General features: G+C 39.1%; 1 protein-coding gene across 12 annotated transcripts in view; it reads right to left on the bottom strand.

Annotated features, from left to right (window-relative positions):
• Positions 1-1307: 1307 nt before the first annotated feature.
• LOC138831335 (ecto-NOX disulfide-thiol exchanger 1) overlaps positions 1308-20682 on the bottom strand; it is a 542641-nt gene continuing 523266 nt past the window's right edge. For 11 of the 12 annotated variants that reach the window (XM_070028466.1, XM_070028455.1, XM_070028465.1 and 8 more), the window contains one exon: positions 1308-2247. In XM_070028466.1, the coding sequence (XP_069884567.1) occupies positions 2116-2247 (132 nt within the window). In that variant the 3' untranslated portion in view covers positions 1308-2115. Of the gene's footprint in view, positions 2248-7620; positions 7760-20682 lie in introns of those variants that run through there. The other variant, XM_070028467.1, reaches the window with a different exon arrangement.

Here is a 20682-nt window from a genome sequence, read left to right as displayed (position 1 = left end):
GGCATGTGTCATGGTGCCCAGCTATTGGATGAATAGAGCCTCATAAGTTTTTGGTGGGGGAGGTTGGACTGACTTTGAATCATGGTCTTCCTAATCTCTGACTCCCATAATTACGATCACAGGCGTGCGCCAGCACCACCTGGGTGAGAGACAGTCTCTTCTTATTTCTCTACATGCTTACAGCATTGGCACTAAGCCTGAATAAAATATAGAAGTTAGAGATAAGTACCTTAATTTTTTTTAGGGTTCAAGAAAAAGAACCTTAAGGACAATAATGTCCAATGGGAAACTTTGAATATCTTTTCATTATTTCAAAGAGCATTCAACTGTCTTAAAAATGCTTCATTTAAAATTAATCAATATCTTCAATAATGGTCTTTTGATATAAGAAAGCAAGGAGTAGAGGTGTTTTAAAGCGAAAGAAGAAACTCAAATTGCCCATATGTGAATTTCTTCATTTGTTTTCTAGCTTGAAGCTCTTCCAGAAAACACATAGGGGAAAAAAAATCACAATGTGATCAAGTAGCTACATAGTAACTCCCCATAAGGTCAGAAAAAAGGTAAAACTTAAGTTGATTATATTTAAATGCCATGTATCTATTCTGGCACACAATCTCCTATATTGGTACTTTCATACTTTTTGTTTTGCCAGTACTCTGGCTTGAATTCAGGGCCTAGCCCTCTTATTTGTCTTTTTTGTTTCAGGTTGGTGTTCTACCATTTGAACCTCACTCCACTTCCACCTTTAAAAAAAGATCTTCAATTAATTGAAGATGATTGAAGAGTCTCTCAGGCTGGCTTCAAACCAGGATCCCTATAACACAGCCTCTTGAGTAGCTAGGATTATAGGCTTGAGACTCCAGGACCTGGTTTCCAGGATACACTCATGGAAAACAGTTTTTTTTTTCTTTCACTAATGTCCTATTCTGATCAGGATTTAATCTGACTCTCCATTCCATGACAATCCCTCAGTCTTTATCTTTCATGGCCTTGAAATTATTGAAGAGTCCTGGCTAATTCTGTAGAATTTTCATAAACTTGAGTTGTCCAATATTCTCTCATGACTCCAAATGAGGGCATATAGTTTTTAGTCAGGCTATCACAGGAATGATGTTGAATTCTTCTGAGTGTGTCATACCATGTTATACATTTCTCTTTGAAACACTATTTTGCCTCTTATTGTCACTCAATTTTATAATTTTAATGATAAACTATGAAGTAGAAATGAAAAATGAGAAAACAATTTCTTAAGGAAGTATGAAAATATATCAAAGAATATTAGCAAAACCAATATGGTAGAAGTAATATTTATTGAAAAAAATTTATGTCTTTCCTATAAAATTTGTAACAGGAATATTTACTGAATGTTTATTTTGATGCAGAAACCTGAATGTCACATACCAAGTACAAGACAGCAACATGAGTTTTCCCTTTATTTACATTTTTATGAAAACTGTTATGCAGTCCATGTTAAAAGAACTTAGGATGGAGAATTGTTACATTAGAAAAATAATATTCTTGGTAAAGCGTTCTCAAGTTGTCCAATCATTGTTTCTGCCTCTTCAATAAGGCAAAAGTCCCTGGAAACAGCATATAACTTAATTTATAAAATACGATAACTTTTTCAGACACATATTCAAGTTTTCTTTTGGTATGATTTTTTCATCACTGCAAAATTATTATTTTTTTTGTTTTTATTTTTGTTTTTTAACTAAAACAGAAAGACTGCCAGGAAAATGTCATTTAATGATGTCGGCTATACATTACATTTACAACTCCGTAGCCTAGCAACCACCATGGCTACTCCCTCACTAACTTTAAATATTTTGCTAGGTGAGCTATTCTCAAATGCAGCCTATTTTAAGATTTTTGCCATCGTTATGAGTGGGGGATCACTGGTTTTCGTAGGAAACATCTGTCACAGTATGAAGCTTTTGCTTAGTGTAAGGGATTGGTACAAGGTTACATTTCCCCTCACAAGATCACTGGCGCAGATGTAACTAAAGTCAGGCCCCAGGTCCCTCGCTGGTGGGTCCCACCCCTCCTGTTCCCAGGCTCCCAGCCTGGCTGCCTTCACGCTCTGTTCACTCTCAGACATCTCCTGCCCTTCCACAGCTAGGTGGTTTTAATTCCTTCAAAGGCACACAGTTTCCATCTCTTTTCCAGCGTCGCTCCCACACCGGTGAACTCCTGTTTGAACATGCGAGGTAGCCGCATCAGAAGCATCTCGATTTCGCTGGCCGATATCTATTAGAGAGGAAGGGAAGTCAGTTGTGGGCAAAGAGCATGGGAAAGCAGACATTTGCTATTGTATTTCCTATTTGTTTTCTACTTGGCTGTCAAGTAGACAGCTCTTAGAGGAGGGTAAAGCACTGAGCATGATTATCCTGGACTGTCAGGGATGGACTAAAATGAAGGGATAAACAGTGCTGGGTTCAGCTTCATGTGGAATGCCATCCCCTGACAAACAAGGACTCCTAACAGATCCTCACCAATGTAACCTTCATCCTCATCTGCCCAGCGCAGAGATGTTCTCTAAGGGTGAGCAACAGAGAGCATTTGAGTGGATTTCTTGTTGCTCAAACTATTTTTCTTCATTTAATTTTCATAGGAACCAGAGACCATTTATATTTAGGAATGAAAACCCAAACTTTTACCTCCAAAGCAATAAAAGTATTGACACCCAGTCATAAAATCTAGGCAGATGGTTTTAGTATAATTTTTTCCTCTTGTTTTTTTTTTCCTCAAAAATTTTTAACAGGAGTATTTTTTATAGTAGTCATTCATTTGGCTTTAAATACAGAACAAATGAGCCCTAATTCTCTGTCCTAACCCTGCTCTCATTTTCCTGTGTTTACCTCCTATCCCTGTGTGTGCCTGGAGATCTCATAGCAAGGTGGTTAATTTGAAGTCTGATATTCTGTTTGAATCCTCTATCTACTATTGTTATAGACTAAATGAACCTTACAAAGATAATTAGTCTCTTTAAGCCTTAGCAAATGGGAATGGCATTTAATAAGGATGGTGTGAGAGCTACTGGCTCAGCACAGATTTGGGCACATAGAGATAAATGCTCACTGTCTCAGAGCTGTTGTAACTTTTCATGGCAGTGGCATCAAAGAGAGATCCTTTCAGAGTCTACACTTTTTATTTAACCCTACTAAGAGTCACGCAAAAGACACAGCAGGCAAAGACAAATCAACTGCATGGAAGGCATTCTTCATAGATTCACAATATTCCTGAGCCTATGATACAACACTCAGTTAAACAGAGACAGTCCTAGAAGGTGAAATAAATTGTCTGAATTTCCTCACAAAACCTTATAGAAAGGATTGTTAAGATTCCCAAACAGATTGCTGAAAGTTCAGCTCAGAGTGATGTGCCCACAGGAGCTGGGCAAAATACCATCACAACCTGGGCTCAGTCTCAGTCCTGGGAGACAGGTGGGTTGATACTGAGATGCACAGAGAGCTCTTGTTACACAGAGCTGTGGAAAAGAGCCAGCATGTGGATGTGGTCTGTGGTGCCTGGGCACTGGTCTGCCTTACATGCTTGGTCAGCAGTGGTGGTGGACAGCCAAGGGTGAAGGATGCTCATCCTAAACATTTGGCACCTGAGGCACTTGTTAAAAGAACTGCTTTCCTATACACCAGAGGAGATAGCCCATATAATCCATTTTTAACAACCACCCCAGGTAATTCTTATGTTCAGGCATATTTGGGCTAAGAATAGGGGCTTAAATCTGACAGGCTTGGATTTGGCTCTGGGCTAGGCCTCTAGCTGTGTAACTTTGGGCTGATCACTTAAAACTGTAATGCTCAGTTCCCTTTCTCTCTCTCTCTCTCTCTGCATGAGATACAAATCAAAATAGCTATCTCTCACTCTTAATTGTGATATATATGTGCATATATATATGTATGTATGTATGTATCAGCTAGCACCGTGCCTGGCACAAATATCTCTGTCTCTGTATAAGCTACTGATTGAAAGCAACACTACAACCAAGCCTGTTGTGGTAGTCTGGTGATGCTCTGGAGATAATGTGGTGAAACTCTGTTTAGTTGATTCACAAGGCAGTTTCATTTTTCTTATTCAGTTAATTTTCACTTGACATATAAAAACATAAAAACTGTAAATGTTCACAGGGTGAGGATCAATGTTTCTTTTTTTATTGTGAAAATGCTGTACAGAGGGGTTACAATTACAAGGGCAAGATAATGAGTACATTTCTTATCAAGCATTGTAGCCTCCTCTTTTGTTTCCCCTTTGCATCCCTTCCCATCCTCCCCCCGCTCCCGCACCTAATCCTCCCCCCACAGGATCAATGTTTCTATACATGTGTACCTACTCTAATGGTTAAATCAGGTTAAATGTATCTATCTCCTCCCATATTATTTCTTTATGGTAAAACTTGAAATTATGCACAATGCCATTTTCTTTAGGCTTTATGAGGTGACGTTACCCTCTGGATGAACTCCTGTCCTTCCTTTGCAAGAGGATAGAACAGCTCATCTACAGTTGAATTCAGGAGCTACTCCTGGGTAGCCATGGAGCTGTGGGCAGACTAAGGTAAACTTGTCCATCAGAGGCTGGCTTTCAACTGCCCTCATAAATATGACTAGAGTTGGTGGGAAGAAGCCTTGGGCTATTCCTCTAGGCCAAAAATATTTAAAGAATACCATCTCTGTGTGTGAGTGGGGTGTGGATGGGGGTCTGGGCAGGCAGGCCCACCCATTCTTCCTATAGCTGGTTGCCAAAGGTCTAACAGGACATAATCATCTAGAAACTTCCTAGTATTAGCATAAAATTTAATTGTACAAGGAGGTTCATTGTATTATCACCATACATGCATATAAGATATACTTTGATCAAAGTTACCCTCTCTGTTGCTTTCGTAATTCTCCTATATTAACAGATTTTTTACTATTCTATTTTTATAATAACATAATACGCTTGATTATATTCAGCTCCTATCATCCTCACTTCTACCCTCTCCGAGCTGGTTCCGCATCCTATAGAGTACCCCCTTTTAAAATAATTTAATGTTATTTTTAGGTTGTACATTCTAGACTTGAGTAACAACATATAATATTTGACTCTCTGGGATTGGTTTGTCTTGCTTAATGTCATCATCTCCAGTTCCATCTATTTTCCTGAAAATGATATAACTTCATTCCTTTCTATTGGCGAATAATGCTACCGTGTGTATGTGGACATTTTTCTTTATCCATTCACCAGTTTTGGAACAACTAGGCTGATTATTATGAATAATTTATTATGAATACTGTTGAACTAAGCATGGTTGTGTAGATGTCGCTATTGTATATGTTGGCATATATTTCTTCAGGTATCTGGCCACCAGTGGCATAGGAGTATCCTAAGGAGTTCTACTTTTAGTTTGTTGAGGAACCTCCACACATTTCAGTAGTGTCTGAACCAAATTACCTACCCACCAACTTGCAGTATGAATTCTCTTTTCTCCTTCATTCTTGTCAGCATGTGTTATGTTTCTTTGATATGTCAATATCCAGTTTTTCCCAACATCTTTTGTTGAAGAGGGTATATTTTCTGCAAAGTATGTTTTTCCTTCTTTATCAAAAAATCAAGCTGGGTTCTGTAATCCTGTAATCAGGAGACTGAGATCTAAGGGTTGAGTTTCAAAGCCAACCTGGACAAGAAAGTCCATGAGACTTTTATCTCCAGTTAACCACCAAAAAATCTGGAAATGAAGCTGTGGATCAAGTGGTAGAGCACTAGCCTTGAGAAAAAAAATCAATTGGCTGTAAGCTGTGACTTATTTCTGGGATGTTTATCCCATTGGCCTATAAGTCTGCATTTGTGCCAGTACTATGCTGCTTTTGTTAAGATGGATTTGCAGTATAATTTGAAACCAGGTGCTATCTTAACTCCAGTGTTGCTATATTTGCTCAAGATCACTTGGGTTAATCTGAGTTCTTTATCTCTTTAGTTAAGTTCATGTGTAGATATTTTATTTTATAAGGCTATTTTTTTCCAGATTACTTTTTCAGTCTGTTTACTGTATGTCAGAAAAGCTACTGAATTTTGTTTGATGAGTTTGTATCCTTCTACTTTGTCATAAGTGTCTATCGGATCTATGAATTTTCTTCTTTATGATGGTCTCTTTTTTATTGTGAGAATACTGTACAGAGGAGTTACAATTACATGGGCAAGATAACAAGTACATTTCTTAGCAAGCATTGTTGCCTCCTCTTTGTTTCTTCTTCCTATCCCTTCCCATACTATCCCCACATCCCCCCACCTGATCCTACCCCCCCCACACCAAAGTTGTAAAGTTTGTTTTTCGACATAAGTATCCCTAGTTAAACTATTTGTTTTTGCCCTTCCCCTCCACAAGTTATACCAACATCAAATACAGTGAAAGCAGGGGTTATACCGTGGGGGAGGGACATACAAAGCAACATAGAAATCATTATAAATATGTTAGAAACAATTGCATGAAAGAAAAAAAAACATTTGAATACTTATCTTTGGGTTCATTCCCCTAACATCAACTTATTTGACTTTTTCTCCTTGACAGACATATACTAGTTATTGCAAATAAAGGAAACCATGGGACCTATGTTTCTTTGGGCCTGGCTTACTTCACTTAATATAATTTTTCCAAGTCTTTCCATTTCCTAACAAATGGGGCAATGTCATTCTTTCTGATGTAGGCATAGAATTCCATTGTGTATATATAGCACATTTTCTTGATCCATTCACCTACTGAGGGGCATCTGGGTTGGTTCTATATCTTAGCTATGGTAAATAATGCTGCAATAAACATAGTTGTGCTGGTAGCTTTAGTATGGTCTTGTTTGTGATCATTTGGGTAAATGCCCAAAAGTGAGATTGCTGGGTCATAGAGGATCTCTATGTGGAGTCTTTTGAGGAACCTCCATACTACTTTCCAAAGTAGTTGAACAAGTTTACACTCCCACCAACAATGTAGTAAGGTTCCCTTCTGTCCACATCCTCTCCAGCATCTGTTGTTGTTAGAATTCTTGATTATAGCCATTCTAACTGGGGTGAGGTGGTATCTCAATGTTGTTTTGATTTGCATTTCTTTTATGGCTAGAGAGGTTGAGCATTTCTTCATGCGTCTATTGGCCATTTGATGGTGTCTTGAGAGTATAGGATCATATACTCTTAAGTGTATAGGTCATACAGTTAACAGACAGGGATCATTTGAATTATTCCTTTTTTATCTTTCTTTCTTTTTTTCTTGCCTTATTGCTTTAGCTCAAAATTCAAGGAGTATATGGAATGGAGAGAGAGAGAGAATGGAGAGAGCTGACACTTTTGTGTTGCTCCTGAATGTTTAGAAACTGGTTTCAGTTTTTTTCCCATTGAGTAAAATATTGGCTACAAGTCCATCACATTAAGGATTTGCTATGTTGAGCTATTTTGCTTTTCTTCCTAGTTTTCATCATAAAGAGATGTTGGACTTTGTCAAAAGGCTTTCTCTGCATCTGTTGAGATAGTAATGTAATTTTGTTCTGTACTCTGTTTATGTGCTGTATTATATATGATTTCTGTATGTTTAATAATCTAGCATCCTTGAAAGAAATGAACTGGGCCACAGTTTCTGATTTAATGTATTGTTGAATTCAGTTCACAAACATTTTATTGAACAAAATTGCATATGTATTCATCAAGGAAATTGGTCTCTGGTTTTCTCTGTTTTGTTTTCTTCTAATCATCATCTGGTTTTGGTTGTCAAAGTCATTCTGGCATCCTATAATGAATTAAGTAGAATTTTATTTCTTCCTTTTCTATTTTATGGAATAGTCTGAGCTATATTGGTGTTAGATCTACCTTAGTGTCCTGACAGAAATTGTCAGTGAATCCATGTGGTCCTGTATTTTTTGTTGAGAGACTACCACTACTTCAAACTCATTGTTCACTATAGATGTGCTTAAGTGGTTTAAGGTAGGTCATATGTTGCTAGAAATTTATCTATTTTTTCTAGATTTTCTAGTTCAATAGAAAGTAAGTTTATAAAGTATCACTAATGATATTAGTTTCATTGAGTTTTTCCTGATATTCCATTTTTAATCTCTAATTTTGTTAGTTTGACTCTGGTCTTTCTTTCTGTTGGTTTGACCCTCCAAATACCATTCATACTGAGGGAAAGTAGCTGAGTATTTGATAATTCTTGCTGTGTGGGTTGGTGCTATATGTGGTTTGAGAGTAGGGCTAGTTAAGGCCAGTTGTCCACTTCTGTGCCACTTTCACCTTAGAATCTTCCTTCTTTCTGTACTGGAAGGCACTGTTGGATTCACAGAGCTCTATAGTCTGTAGCCAGTCCAATTCTCACTTGGTGCATAGGCACCCTAGGTTGTGCCCCTGGGTACAGCACTTGCTTTACTGAAGACTAAAGCTATTCCTTGAATGCAATGGATTATAGGGACAGCAAAAGAGACTTGAGTTCTACACTTGTAATAGAGAACTGAAGGACACTTGTGCTCTGCCTGCAGGCCTCAGATTCCACCCAGTAGTTCACTTTGTGAGAAGTGGGAGTCTGGGAGATATTGTGTGATCCCTGGGTCTTATGCTCAGAGCTCCTGGCCTCATTTCTAGAGAGACTCTTTTGGAAACACTTTTGTAAATTCTCACCACATTCTCATGAGATAGGGAATAATTTATAAATGTAGAAACTGAGGCTTGGAGACACCTTGGAGAGAGCAAGTGATCTTTGCAGGGTAACACAGGCATCAAGTCTGGAGTTAGGCTAGGTCTGCCCAATGTGGCTGGGATAGCTTGTTCTAACCATGGATGCCAACCCCTATGAGAGCAGAGCTGTGTGTTTAGGACCAGAAATAATCTTGGCCACACCTTTGAGCTCCCAGGTGAGTGCCAGTGAGTGAGAAGCACAGGGAAATACCTGTGTGTAGATGGTCAAGGTTACTGCATTAAGAATACTATCACAATGCTAGCCTAGTGACAGGGAGATCCAGAAAAGTCATAATCCACCAGGGACCTACACACTTACTTAATGTTAATGCTTAAGCAACCCCACGTGAGCTGATCACCAAGCAGAAGTGAAGATGGGGTGGTGGGGACTAGTGTGGACTGAAATTTTGTGGTTTGTTTTCCATGATGCTTTTTGACTTTTACCTAGAGCATGCTATAAAAAAGCAGAATGTGCAACCCAATTAATAAATGGGCTAAAGACTTAAAGAGAGCCTTCTTAGAGGAAGAAACAAGAATGGCTAATAGATACAAAAGAAATAGTCAATAACTCTGTCCATAAAAGGAACGCAAGTCAAAACAACATTGAGATTCTACCTCATCCACTAGCCCATTTAGAATGGCTAGTATTAAGACAACTAACAACAACAGATGCTGGTGGGGATGTGGCCAAAAGGGAATGCTGGTACACTGTTGGTGGAAATGTAAACTGTTCAGTCACTCTGGAAAGCAGTATGGAGGTTTCTCAAAAGACTAAACATAGAGCTTCCCTATGATCCAGCAACTCCACTCCTGGGTATTTATCCAATAGAACACAAACAATGCCACACTAAAGTGACCAGCACAACCATGTCCATTGCAACATTGTTTACCATAGTCAAGCTATGGAATCAGACCGGATGGCCCTATGTGGATGAATGGACCAAGAAAATGTGGTGTATACACAATGGAATTCCATGCTTCCATCAGAAAGAATGATATATCATTCATTAGCAAATGGAAAGAGTTGGAAAAAAGTATATTGAATGAGGTAAAAGACTAAGAGAAATATAGGTTGCATGGTTTCCCTCATTTGTGGTAATTAGAATATGCCTATCAATTTACAAGTAAACACACTGGATGGTTAAAAATAATACACTGAAATATGGTAAATTACACAGGTCTCAAGATAATCACATAGTGAGACCAAAGAAGGATATTCATAGGAGAGGATCACAAATGCTCAATTGCTATGAGCATATGACCATATAAAATAATCTTTTACCAAATGAACTCTAAGAAATGTAAACAAGAGATTTGTTGTTGCTGTTGCTGTTTTTGTTGTCTTTTTCTTTTATCTTGTTTGTTAGCTTGCCTTTGGAAGGGTAAGGGGGAGGGGAACACAGAAAAGGTGGGACAATGGGTGAACAAATATAGCAGCGGTACTCACTACACATTATATGGTAAAATGAACTATACAACTAAGGGTGGGGATGGAAGGGAAAAACTGGGAGAATTGAAAGGAAAGGGTGAGACATGGTCCAAAAAGAAAAGCACTCATTACCTGACTTATGCAACTGTAACCCTTCTATACATGACTACCTGTACAATAACTAATTTTTTTTTCAAAAAGTAGACTGTGGCTTACATCAGGAGATAATAGCCAAGCTCCTGAGTCCTGTACCCAAGCCTAGGGTGAGTGTGTTATCTTCTCAGTTCATCAACGAGCAAACATACCTCCTCACTAGCTAGATTAAAGAAATGAAGATGCAAAGGATCTTGAAATGATTATTAGCCACTTTATAGTTAACTAATCAGTCACTTAACACCTTTGGGCCTATTTTATCACTTGTAAAATAGGGAAATGGAAAGAAAACCTAGAATGCTCTGAGAACTTACTGTGAAGGCTAGCCCCTCACCTATGCAGTATGTGGCAAAACAGATTAGGATGACAAGTCTTTTGTGCAGGGGTAGTGTTAAGTATTAAACAGATAACAGCCAACAAATAAGTAGTAAGTGAAAGTAAGATGGTCTTTAATGTTGTTTGGAATGCTTTTCTGGTCTCAACTCATTAAGTACATATAGTAACACACACACACAAAACATTTTACAGATGGTAATACTGAGAGATAACGATGTTAAGAAAGTTTCCTAAGGCCATGTAGCTAAAAACTAGTGAAACTTGGGTCTGAAATGTTCACGATACTAAATTTAGATAGCAATAAGTCATATCTTCTGGCCTTGACAAGGCCAGAAATGCATATAATAGAAACTAGTCTCTTCAGATGTAGTTAGCTACATTTCTATTGTGAATGTAAGATAACAGCCTGATTCTGCTGGAAAAATTGTAAATATTATGGACAGAGATGTCATAATCATGGATCAGACCACTTCAAAGAAATCCTTCCACAATATTCAGTTAATGAGGCTCTTAGCTCTATTCTGGAAAATTTCCTTAAAGACATTCACATTGCATGTCAAGGGAGATATCTAGGAGAAAATGCCTTCTGATTAGTTTGGTGTTTTCAAGGCCTTTGTATCCTAGCCTGAAAGAAGAACCTGTATGACATTTTACCTTGAGGATTTCCAAGTTTGTTCTTCATGTCCAACCTTAGCCATAGAAATTTTACTTCAGTTCTGTTTCCTTCTTTTCTTTATTGTCAGGTCTTGGCATCTTGCTTTCTCAATATCTTTTCATATGTTCCTTCCAGAACATTCTTGTTTTTCACACTTCTTTTAGGAAGGAGAGAAGGCTACACATATATCACCAAGGTGGTTGTATATTGTTAACACTACAAGGTGACTTTTAAGAAACTGCTTGATTTATTTTCTGCTCTGTTTATTCTAGCCCAAGCCTGCTTTCTCCTGGCTAGGCCTCTCAGCACATGTACACATTGTCACAAGCAGATATGCATCAGTGTGTTGTTGTCATGATCACTTTGGAATCCTGCATCACCAGGCAAGCTACACTGGATAAGGGGGCGGGTTGCTCTTGTTTGGGGATCTAAAAGGACACTAGTAGAGGCTGTGTCAAGGCTGGGGAGCCAGGAAGCCAGGTTCAAATCCAGATTTCCTCCTACAGGATAAGCTAACATCTGGCCGTTAGTGTACATGTACATTTTGTTCAATCTCCATGCCTCTAGGCAAATCCATGGTGCCAGCACACACACACTTTACAATAAATGGTAGCAGAGACAAACAGTACAGATGTATCATGAAGTGAGGAAGCAGGAAGGAAAGAAGAAAGCAAGGGGGAAGAAAAGGAAAAATTCAAAGGAGAAAAACATCTAGAAGAAAAATGATGGTGGAAGAAAAGAAGGGTGGAAAGAAGAGTACAGGAAGAAATGCAGGAGGAAGGCAATGCATGCTGGCTCATGCATCCAAGGAGGAGGCCAGTAGAATGAACTGGACTCCAGGATTTCATGCCACTCATGTTGCCTCTAACAGATTGGACCCATCTCTGATTCCTGCATATCTGCCTTGCCTATTTGGAAACTCTATTAGTTCACACCTGATTCTCAAGACTTCAGAACTGTGTTATTTTTCTCAACTAGACTACAAGTTTGTTGAGAGGAGAGTTCTAGCTTAGATCATTTTCTTTCTCTTTTGTACATTACATACATACATTAGTTATTCAAGATGGGTTTCATCATGACATTTCTACATGTATGCAACATGTATCCTGTATTTTTTTCCAGACCCTGGCCTTCCTCTTTTCTTGTCTGATTTCTAGGACAGGCCTGGGCACATGACAAGTTGTAAGTTACTCCAGGACTCACTGGGACCCTGGAAACCTTTTCAACTTCTCTCACAGTGGGTGAGCACATCCTTCTTGGTTCTTTAAGAATTCAAGTGAAGAATGCTGTCACTTTGACTGTCACATGCCTTCTGGAGGTACCATGATACCTAAAATGCACATTCATTATAGTCAGCTAAGCAATCACACTAAAATACACATACTCAAGAGTTTTTTTTTTGGGGGGGGTAAGTTTTAAAAACACCAATGTAAATACACACCTTTTTCACCACTCAGCAAGGGCATGGGAAAGATTATGCTGTAAAACTTAAGTTAGGACTTAAATCTTCCGGGATTCAAGATTGTTCTATTTTTGTGTTTCTAGAAAAGCAAATGACTGCTCCTCGGGTGGGAAGTGCACACGTGTCCACGAGCACCCAAACTGGTCACAAATAGTGGTGTCATGCAAGATTGGTGGGTCCTCTTACATCCCCCTACACTGGCGGTACATAGGAAGGGTTTCAAAATCAAATCTTCTGCTCTATTGGACTTATCAGAAGACTTATATAGAAGGACTCCAGGGTTACCTGGAGAATGAATCACAATTCCTTAAGAATGTATAAATTGGAGAAGAGCGAGGAAGCACTTTGTGAGACAGAAAGTATGCAATTGCTAATGCTCTGCTTCAGTGGTTCTTCAGTGCAGCTTATTCTTAGCAGGAGCATGGCCTTGCTGGGCCCACACATGGGATTCTATTTAGTATTGGAAGCCTTGGTCAAAATAGTGTGGTCTGTTTTGAAGAGTGTCCTGCCTGTATCCAAGCACAAGTTTTGACTCAGCAAGGCTTTAAGAAGTCATTGCTTTTGTCCTGTTTCTCTGAATGAATTGCAATTCTTTTTGACACATTTTTCTGGTAGAGGAGAGCTGGGTGGATGAGAATGGGTAATTGAGAAAAAAATAAAACTATGCAAATATCATCATCAGGAGCAGGAATACTATCTAACTGGAAAATGGCCCATTGTTGGGCTACATAGTTTTAGGGAGCCATGTGCAATTTACATGCTCAGCATACATAATTTAAATTAATTCCTGCCTCTCCTTCTATTCCTAATCACCCTCCAACTCATGTGTGGCCTTTGGGGAAAGGATAATAAGAGGAGCTATATTCTGAGACTGGTCTGTTTTTCTTGTTCTCATCTATACCAGGGTAAGCAAAATCTAAAAGGTATCTGATAGCAATTGTGGTAACAAGGATGTTGTCAAATCTCTAGGAAAATAGGTTGTTCTAAGTAGAGTTTCCAAACTTTATGAGAGGCAGTCAACTTCCTGGGTTGTGGTGCTGGGCCAGATCTGTGTCACCTCTGCTCTTGGTGGGGAGGTAAGGACTGTGACCTGCAGTTTATTCTGATTAACCAGAAGCAGGTGGGCCAGGCTGCGATACCCAGACCCTCAGCATCCACAGGCTGCCAGAGGCTGTAGGATTATGAGTCTTTTGGCAGCTGATGTGAGTACAAGGCCCTGGTGGATACTTATAGGGCAGACCTCTCATTATTTTGTTTTCTACTTAAGCCCTGAAGAGATGGCATTCCAGTCTACAGCAATAATTTGTGCGATGGATTAAAAAGTCTACATATCCTCTCACCCTCACTGGGATAGAAATGGTATGTGGGCTAATCCCCGGCATCCAGCAGTTTTACTTAGAGCTCTTTTTTTTGATGAAGGAAGAAGAAAAAGCCTTAACAGCACTATGGGGCATTTCACTGAGAAGATAGCAGGGAGTAAGGGAAGAAATCAGGGGAGACTGTGTATTTCGGTTGTAAGGGATAAACTTCCTTCATGGTCTAAGTGGTGGAATTCCATCTCATGCAATCTCTTCTGGAAAGGCCTGCTATTTAATTACCAGGGACTGGACATGTGAATTTTCTCTCTTCAGAGATTCACAAAGGAGAAAACACAAATCTCATCTGATCTCTGTCCTGGAGTAATAAAAGAAGCTTTCACTTCATCTAAATAGACATGTTGTTTCTCAATCCCTCCCACTTCCCAGATGATTTTACACACACACACACACACACACACACACACACACACACACACACACACACACACACTATGCACGCACAGATCACCAACTTATAGTGGAAGTGGAGAAGACCCTGCAATCCTTATATATACAGAATCCAGTGAATTCTGCAGCCATCTCAACTCATGAAAACAAGTGCCTCCTCAACAAGACCTTCCACTAGAGAATGCCAGAAGAGGGAGGAAAGACATGTCCCCAGTGCAAAGGGAAGGATAATAACGATGACGGGAGTCTCGTCTGGAGGGCTCATTCCATGCCAGCACTCTGCTATATCACTATTCCATCCCACAAAGAAAGCAGTGACAGTAAAGAAGAGTGAGACAGGTGAAGGGAAAAAATGCGAAAGAACAGCAGCCACAAACCTCATCAAAGAAACCCTTCCAAGTTCAACACGACAAAGCAGCACATCCTTTATGTCAACATACAGCATTTTCCGTTACCTTTCTATCTATTTGAGGGAAGGCCACAGAGAAACAATAATGTGACTCTGAACTTGAAGCATGTTATACCATCACGTCCCAAAGAACACCTGGGGTGTTGTAGACCTGTGGCTGTGGGAAAGTGGGAAGCCCCAGGGGTTGGAAACCCCTGCATAATCCAGTCTTAGAACCCCAGATATCCCACTACTCTTAAGACAGCTCAGCAAGTAGCTGCCTTAAGAACCCAACTTGGTGCATTAGACAAACTGCCTCCAAACTCGCTGGGTACCCTGCACTGTAAGGAACAGGGTTTGCCACATGGAGGAGACGGGGTACACTGCTCTTGGGGATTAGGGAGTTTGCCTTCTGAGACAAATTTGAATGAATTAATTTAGTAAAGTAGTAGGCTGCAAAAGCAGCACAAAAAAAGTCAGTAACCTATATACTTACAATGTATTTGCTAAGAAGCTGCATGTGGATTTGTGCCCCGCTGGCACTGACAGCAGGTGCCCACATGGTTCCCAGGCTCTTTCCCTGACAAGGCAAGGCAAGACAGACCACAAAGGTCCATCTGAGGTGGCCATGAACAACACCAGCTCTGGCTTGGCTGTTACCTCCACCTTGGACAGAGAAGGAAGGACAAAGCAGGTTTGGGGATATACCTAGATGGGCATTTCAGCTGTAGAAGCTGGAGAGAAACATTCCAGCCACTACTCAGCCAATAGGCTCGCACAGCCAGATTCCGAGGTTCCCCCAGCAAGTAGCTGCTCCCAGCAGAGGGACATCATGGTTTCTGATGCCCTCTCACCTGCATGCTTCCCTCTGCTGGCTGCTTCCACTCCTTTTCTGTTGTTGGGATTGGGTGTGAGACCCACTGACAGGGTGCCGCTGTTCATGCTACCACCTATTCCTGGGCAGCGCATGAGACTGCACCTCAGCTGAAGTGGCTAAGGATACTCCTGTCACCTCATGTGGCGAGGAACTGTCATTGTAGGTGCAGCCACCCAAGACATTACCCCATATCACTGCTAACATACCTCACCTGCCTGAACTGCTAAAGTGTTGCCAATGTTCTTTGGTCTACAGAGACTAGTGGGTCTTTCTGAATTCTCCATGGTACATACTGTCCAAATTCTCTGATCACAACCAAAGAAGCTTCAGAGACACAATATTGTACAATGCACACACATCATTAAAACCAACACAGCAAAACCAAGTGACAATCCTATGACACATCCTTAGGGGATAACTACTTGGGATGAAGGTCTTGCTGTAAAAGCAGTAGCAAGAGCTGGTCCAATAAATACACAAATTTTAATGTTGGAACTAAAGAAAGATGAAAAAAATATGCCACTTCTAGAAGACCGTAACTCTCTAACAACAAATTCCAAAAATATCAAAAGCAACGAAACGCTTGACAACTAATTCAGATGACTGATTACTAAAAAGCCAAAGAGTTAAGAAATTAGGAAGATAATAGGCAAAAACCAACTTTCCAGAATTGATCTAGAGGAAATAAGAAAACAAATGTGTATATTTTCAGGAGTGGGGAGAGAGGGTATAGAACTTGAGGGAAAAGGGTAAAAAGTGAAGTGGTGGAGCTGGACATGGTTGAAAGTGAGCTATACAACTCATGGGTGGAGACAGGAAGGAGGGATTGGGAGAGATTGAGGGAAGGGAAAACGCTGTATGAAAGGAAATGAACTCATTACCTGATGTAAATAATACATTTAAAAAACAAGTAATGGTATAAAATCAGTAATAAAGAAGATGCTAGGACCAGATGGCTTCACAGCTGAATTTTACCAAACTTTTCAATCCATTCAGAGATATGAAATGGAAAGAACTCTTCCAAACTCATTCCATGAGGTCACATTGCTGTGATGAAAAGTATTAAGAGCATAATAACAAAAATGACAACAAAAAAGAAAACATGACTACTGATGCAAAAATTCTCAGCAATAATGCTAGCAAATTCAACAGCATATCTAAAAGATCATCACCATGATCAATTTAGTCTCATGGCAGACATAGAAAGATGCCTACTGTCTTCTTTTGTTTAGAAATTATATATTTAATAATGCAAATTGATGAATGTAATATATCAGATCAATGGAATAAGGTAAAAAATCATATGATCATATCAATAGATCACAAAGAGTATATGCTAAAATTCAGTATTCCTTCATGGCAGAAGACATGAACACATTAAGTATTATATCTCACATAATAGATGCTAGCTAGCATCATACTGAGTGGGAGGAAAGCTAAACAGTTTCCCCTAAGCTCAAGAACAAAATAGGGCTGCTTACTCTCACTGCTCTTTTTACAGTATAGTACTAGCAGTTTTAGCTAAAGCAATTAAGCAAGAAAAAAAAGCAAAGTCAAATTATCCTTGCTTGTGGATGATACTATTCTATATATAGAATTCCTAAGCATAGAATATGTAAAGACTCCATTAAGAGACAATTTGAATGAATAAATTTAGTAAAGTAGTAGGATGTAAAAGCAACATACAAAAATCAATAACCTATAGACTTATAATGCATTTTTTGCTAAGAAGAAATGAAAGCAGCTCACAGTAGATTAAAAAGATAAAATACATCTTTTATGAATAAACAATCAGAGAAGTGAAAGATCTCTACAATGAAAAGTACAAAACACTGATGAGAGGAAACTGAAGATAAGAAGACCTGAAGACTTCTCATGCTTATAGATTAGAGGAATGAATATTATTATAATATCCACACAATCCAAAGTGATCTCTTGGAATTTCCATTGAAATATCCATGACATCTTTTGTATACCTAAGGGGAAAAATCCTAAAACTCAAGTGGAAGCACAAAAGACTTTCAATAACCAAAATGTTTTTGAGTAAAAAGAACAAAACTAGAAGCATCATAATATCAACTTTCAAGACAGAACCACAGTAACAGAAAACAACAGGTATTGGCATAAAAACAGACTCATAGACTAATAGAACAAAATAGAGATCCCAGAAATAAACCCATGCATGTATAGGCAACAATTTCAGAAAAGGTGCTAAAAACATATTAAATATTTCTCTTCATAAAACAGTGCAGGAAAAAGTACAGATTGTGTACATGCCAACACTGTATAAGTCAACTGAAAATAGATCAATGATCTAAATGTAAGACCTGACAATTCTCAAAGAAAGCACAAGGGAAATACTTTAAAACATTAAGATAATCAATGCTTTCCTGGACAGGACTACAAAGAAAGGAAACTTAAGCAAATATTAACAAGTGAGACTGCATCAAATCAAAGAGCTTCCTGCATAGCAAACACAACAGAGTTAATAGGAAGCCTGCCTAATGGGAGAAAATACTGGCCATTCACCTAACAAAGCATTAATATCCAGAATATATAAAGAGCTTAAAAAATCCTCAACCTAGCTGGGCGCTGGTGGCTCACGCCTGTAATCCTAGCTACTCAGGAGGCTGAGATCTGAGGATCGCGGTTCAAAGCCAGCCCGGGCAGGAGAGACTGTGAGACTCCTATCTCCAATAAACCACCAGAAAACCGGAAGTGGCGCTGTAGCTCAAGTGGTAGAGCACTCGCCTTGAGCTGAAGAGCTGAGGGACAGCGCCCAGGCCCAGAGTTCAAGCCCCACGACCGACAAAAAAAAAAAAAAAATCCTCAACCTAAAACACTAAATAATATACTTTAAAAATTGGCAGATGATCTGAATAGACACTTTCAAAGAAGAATTCTAAGAATCCAAGAAATATTTTTTAAATGCTCAATATCCTTCACCATTAGAGAAATGGAAATCAAAACGACAATGAGATACTACTTTACCCAAGCTAGAATGATCATTATCAAAATGAACAAAAAATCATGAAGACAACTAAAAGTAACAAATGCTGACAAGACTGTGGAATAAAAAGCACTCTTATATACTATTGGTGGGAATGTAAATTGGTGCAGGCACTATGAAAATCAGTATATGATTTCCTCAAAAAAACTAAAAACATTTACCTACCATTTGTTCCTGATATATACCACTCTTGGACAAATACCCAAAGGAATTAAAAAAACAATTACACTAGACTTAACCAATTTGCACAATTAGTATGTCAATAAAGAATTAAGAAATAATTTTGTAATCTTACTCCTTCCACCCTGTTTGGTCTATCATGTCTAAATCTGTATAACTAAACAATATTTTTAGTATTTGATGATTGGATTGTTCCTCAAAGAAAAAAAGTATCAGGCCCACTGAAAAGTCAAACAGCAATCATGTATTGGTCATCTGGGTTGAATAACAGCACAATGTAGTAATTTAGTCCATGCTAACTGACGAGAATAACACATAAATGTCTACATAGATCTCAAAAGTGCATGTTGTAGATGTGGTCATACAAATCCCATGTATTTTGTTTTGCCCCTTGGAGGAGGTTTTACTTCTTTCCACTTTCCCTTCAGCCAAAAGTCCCACAGGCTTTTCTGATTCATTATTGTTTTCAGACTTTACCCCTTTCTGGGCTCCATTCCTAACCCTCTCTGGGTAAGGAATCACTGTATACACAATGGTTCTCAGTGGTCACTGTAACTCAGTAAGAATTGAGCTTTGTCTGGTTATTCCCTTTTAGCACACAATACTACAAAAGGCTAGAGATACAGCTATTTGCTGATGAGAGAGCTTAGGGGCACAGCTAAGAATAACTTGGCAATCACTTCTTTTCACTTAGAGAATACTGTGGAAAACGTCATGGAAACTGTCCTTCCATTTCATGCCATAATTTTATGTTCTCTGAAGTGACTATCCCTCTGTTGTGTGATATCTCTAACATGGAATCCTGTGACAATATGGCCTAAGGATCATGTCACATTAGCCCCTTGATTCTGATTTCTTCCTTGTTTCTAGAACTTTCAGGCCAACAGGTAAATTGAAATTTCTTTATGTTGCTTTTCTTTCTACAAAGGGCTAGGGATGTAAATAAGTGGTAAAAGGTTTGCCTAAGTCCTTGAACAGACACCTCTAAAAAAAAAAAGAATTGTTAAGTACCCAAGAAACATTTTAAAATGCTCAACACCCTTAACCATTAGAGAAATACAAATTAAAACTACAGTTAAAATGGTCATTATAAAAAAAAATAACAAAGACAACTAAAAATGCTTGCAACAGTGTGGAATAAAAGGAACTATTGGTTCAATTTCTGTGAAAAGAGAAAAAGGAAGGAAGATGGAGGGAAGAGGAAGAGAATGAGAAGAAAGAAAAAAGAAGAAAACAGTGGGAGAGAAAGGCAGAGGAGGAAGTGGAAAGAGGGAGGAGAAAGGAGGAGGAAAAGGGAGGAGAAAGGAGAAGGAAGGGGAAAGAAGAAGAGGAAGAAGGAGGAGGGAGAAAGAGATGGAAGGAGAAAATAGAAAAGAGAAGGAATGAGAGGGAGAAAGGGGAGGAAGAGGGTGAAAGAGGAGGAAGGGGGAGAAGAAAGAGGAGGAGATGGCAGGATTAGGAAGAGGAGAAAGGAAGAGCAGGAGGGGGTAGGAAAAAGAGGGAAGAGAAGAGTGAGGAAGGGGGAAGAGGAGGAAGAGGAAGAAATCAGGAGGGGAGAGAAAAGAGGCCCAGGAGAAGGCAAAAGCAATGGAGAAGGCAACCATGAGCCACCCGTCCCCCATCCCGTGGAAGCAGCACAATAACCCTCCCCAGGCTGTTCTACCCCAGTGCTGTTCACTCATGTCCACCTGCACACAGCAAGCAATCTGTGAAATTTTAGCACTGAAAA

The sequence above is a fragment of the Dipodomys merriami genome, unplaced genomic scaffold (assembly GCF_024711535.1).
Source record: "Dipodomys merriami isolate MVZ:Mamm:240054 unplaced genomic scaffold, mDipMer1.0.p SCAF_192, whole genome shotgun sequence".
Classification (NCBI taxonomy): domain Eukaryota; kingdom Metazoa; phylum Chordata; class Mammalia; order Rodentia; family Heteromyidae; genus Dipodomys; species Dipodomys merriami.
The sequence above is the reverse complement of the archived record's forward strand: the minus strand, read 5'-3'. Positions and strand labels throughout refer to the sequence as shown.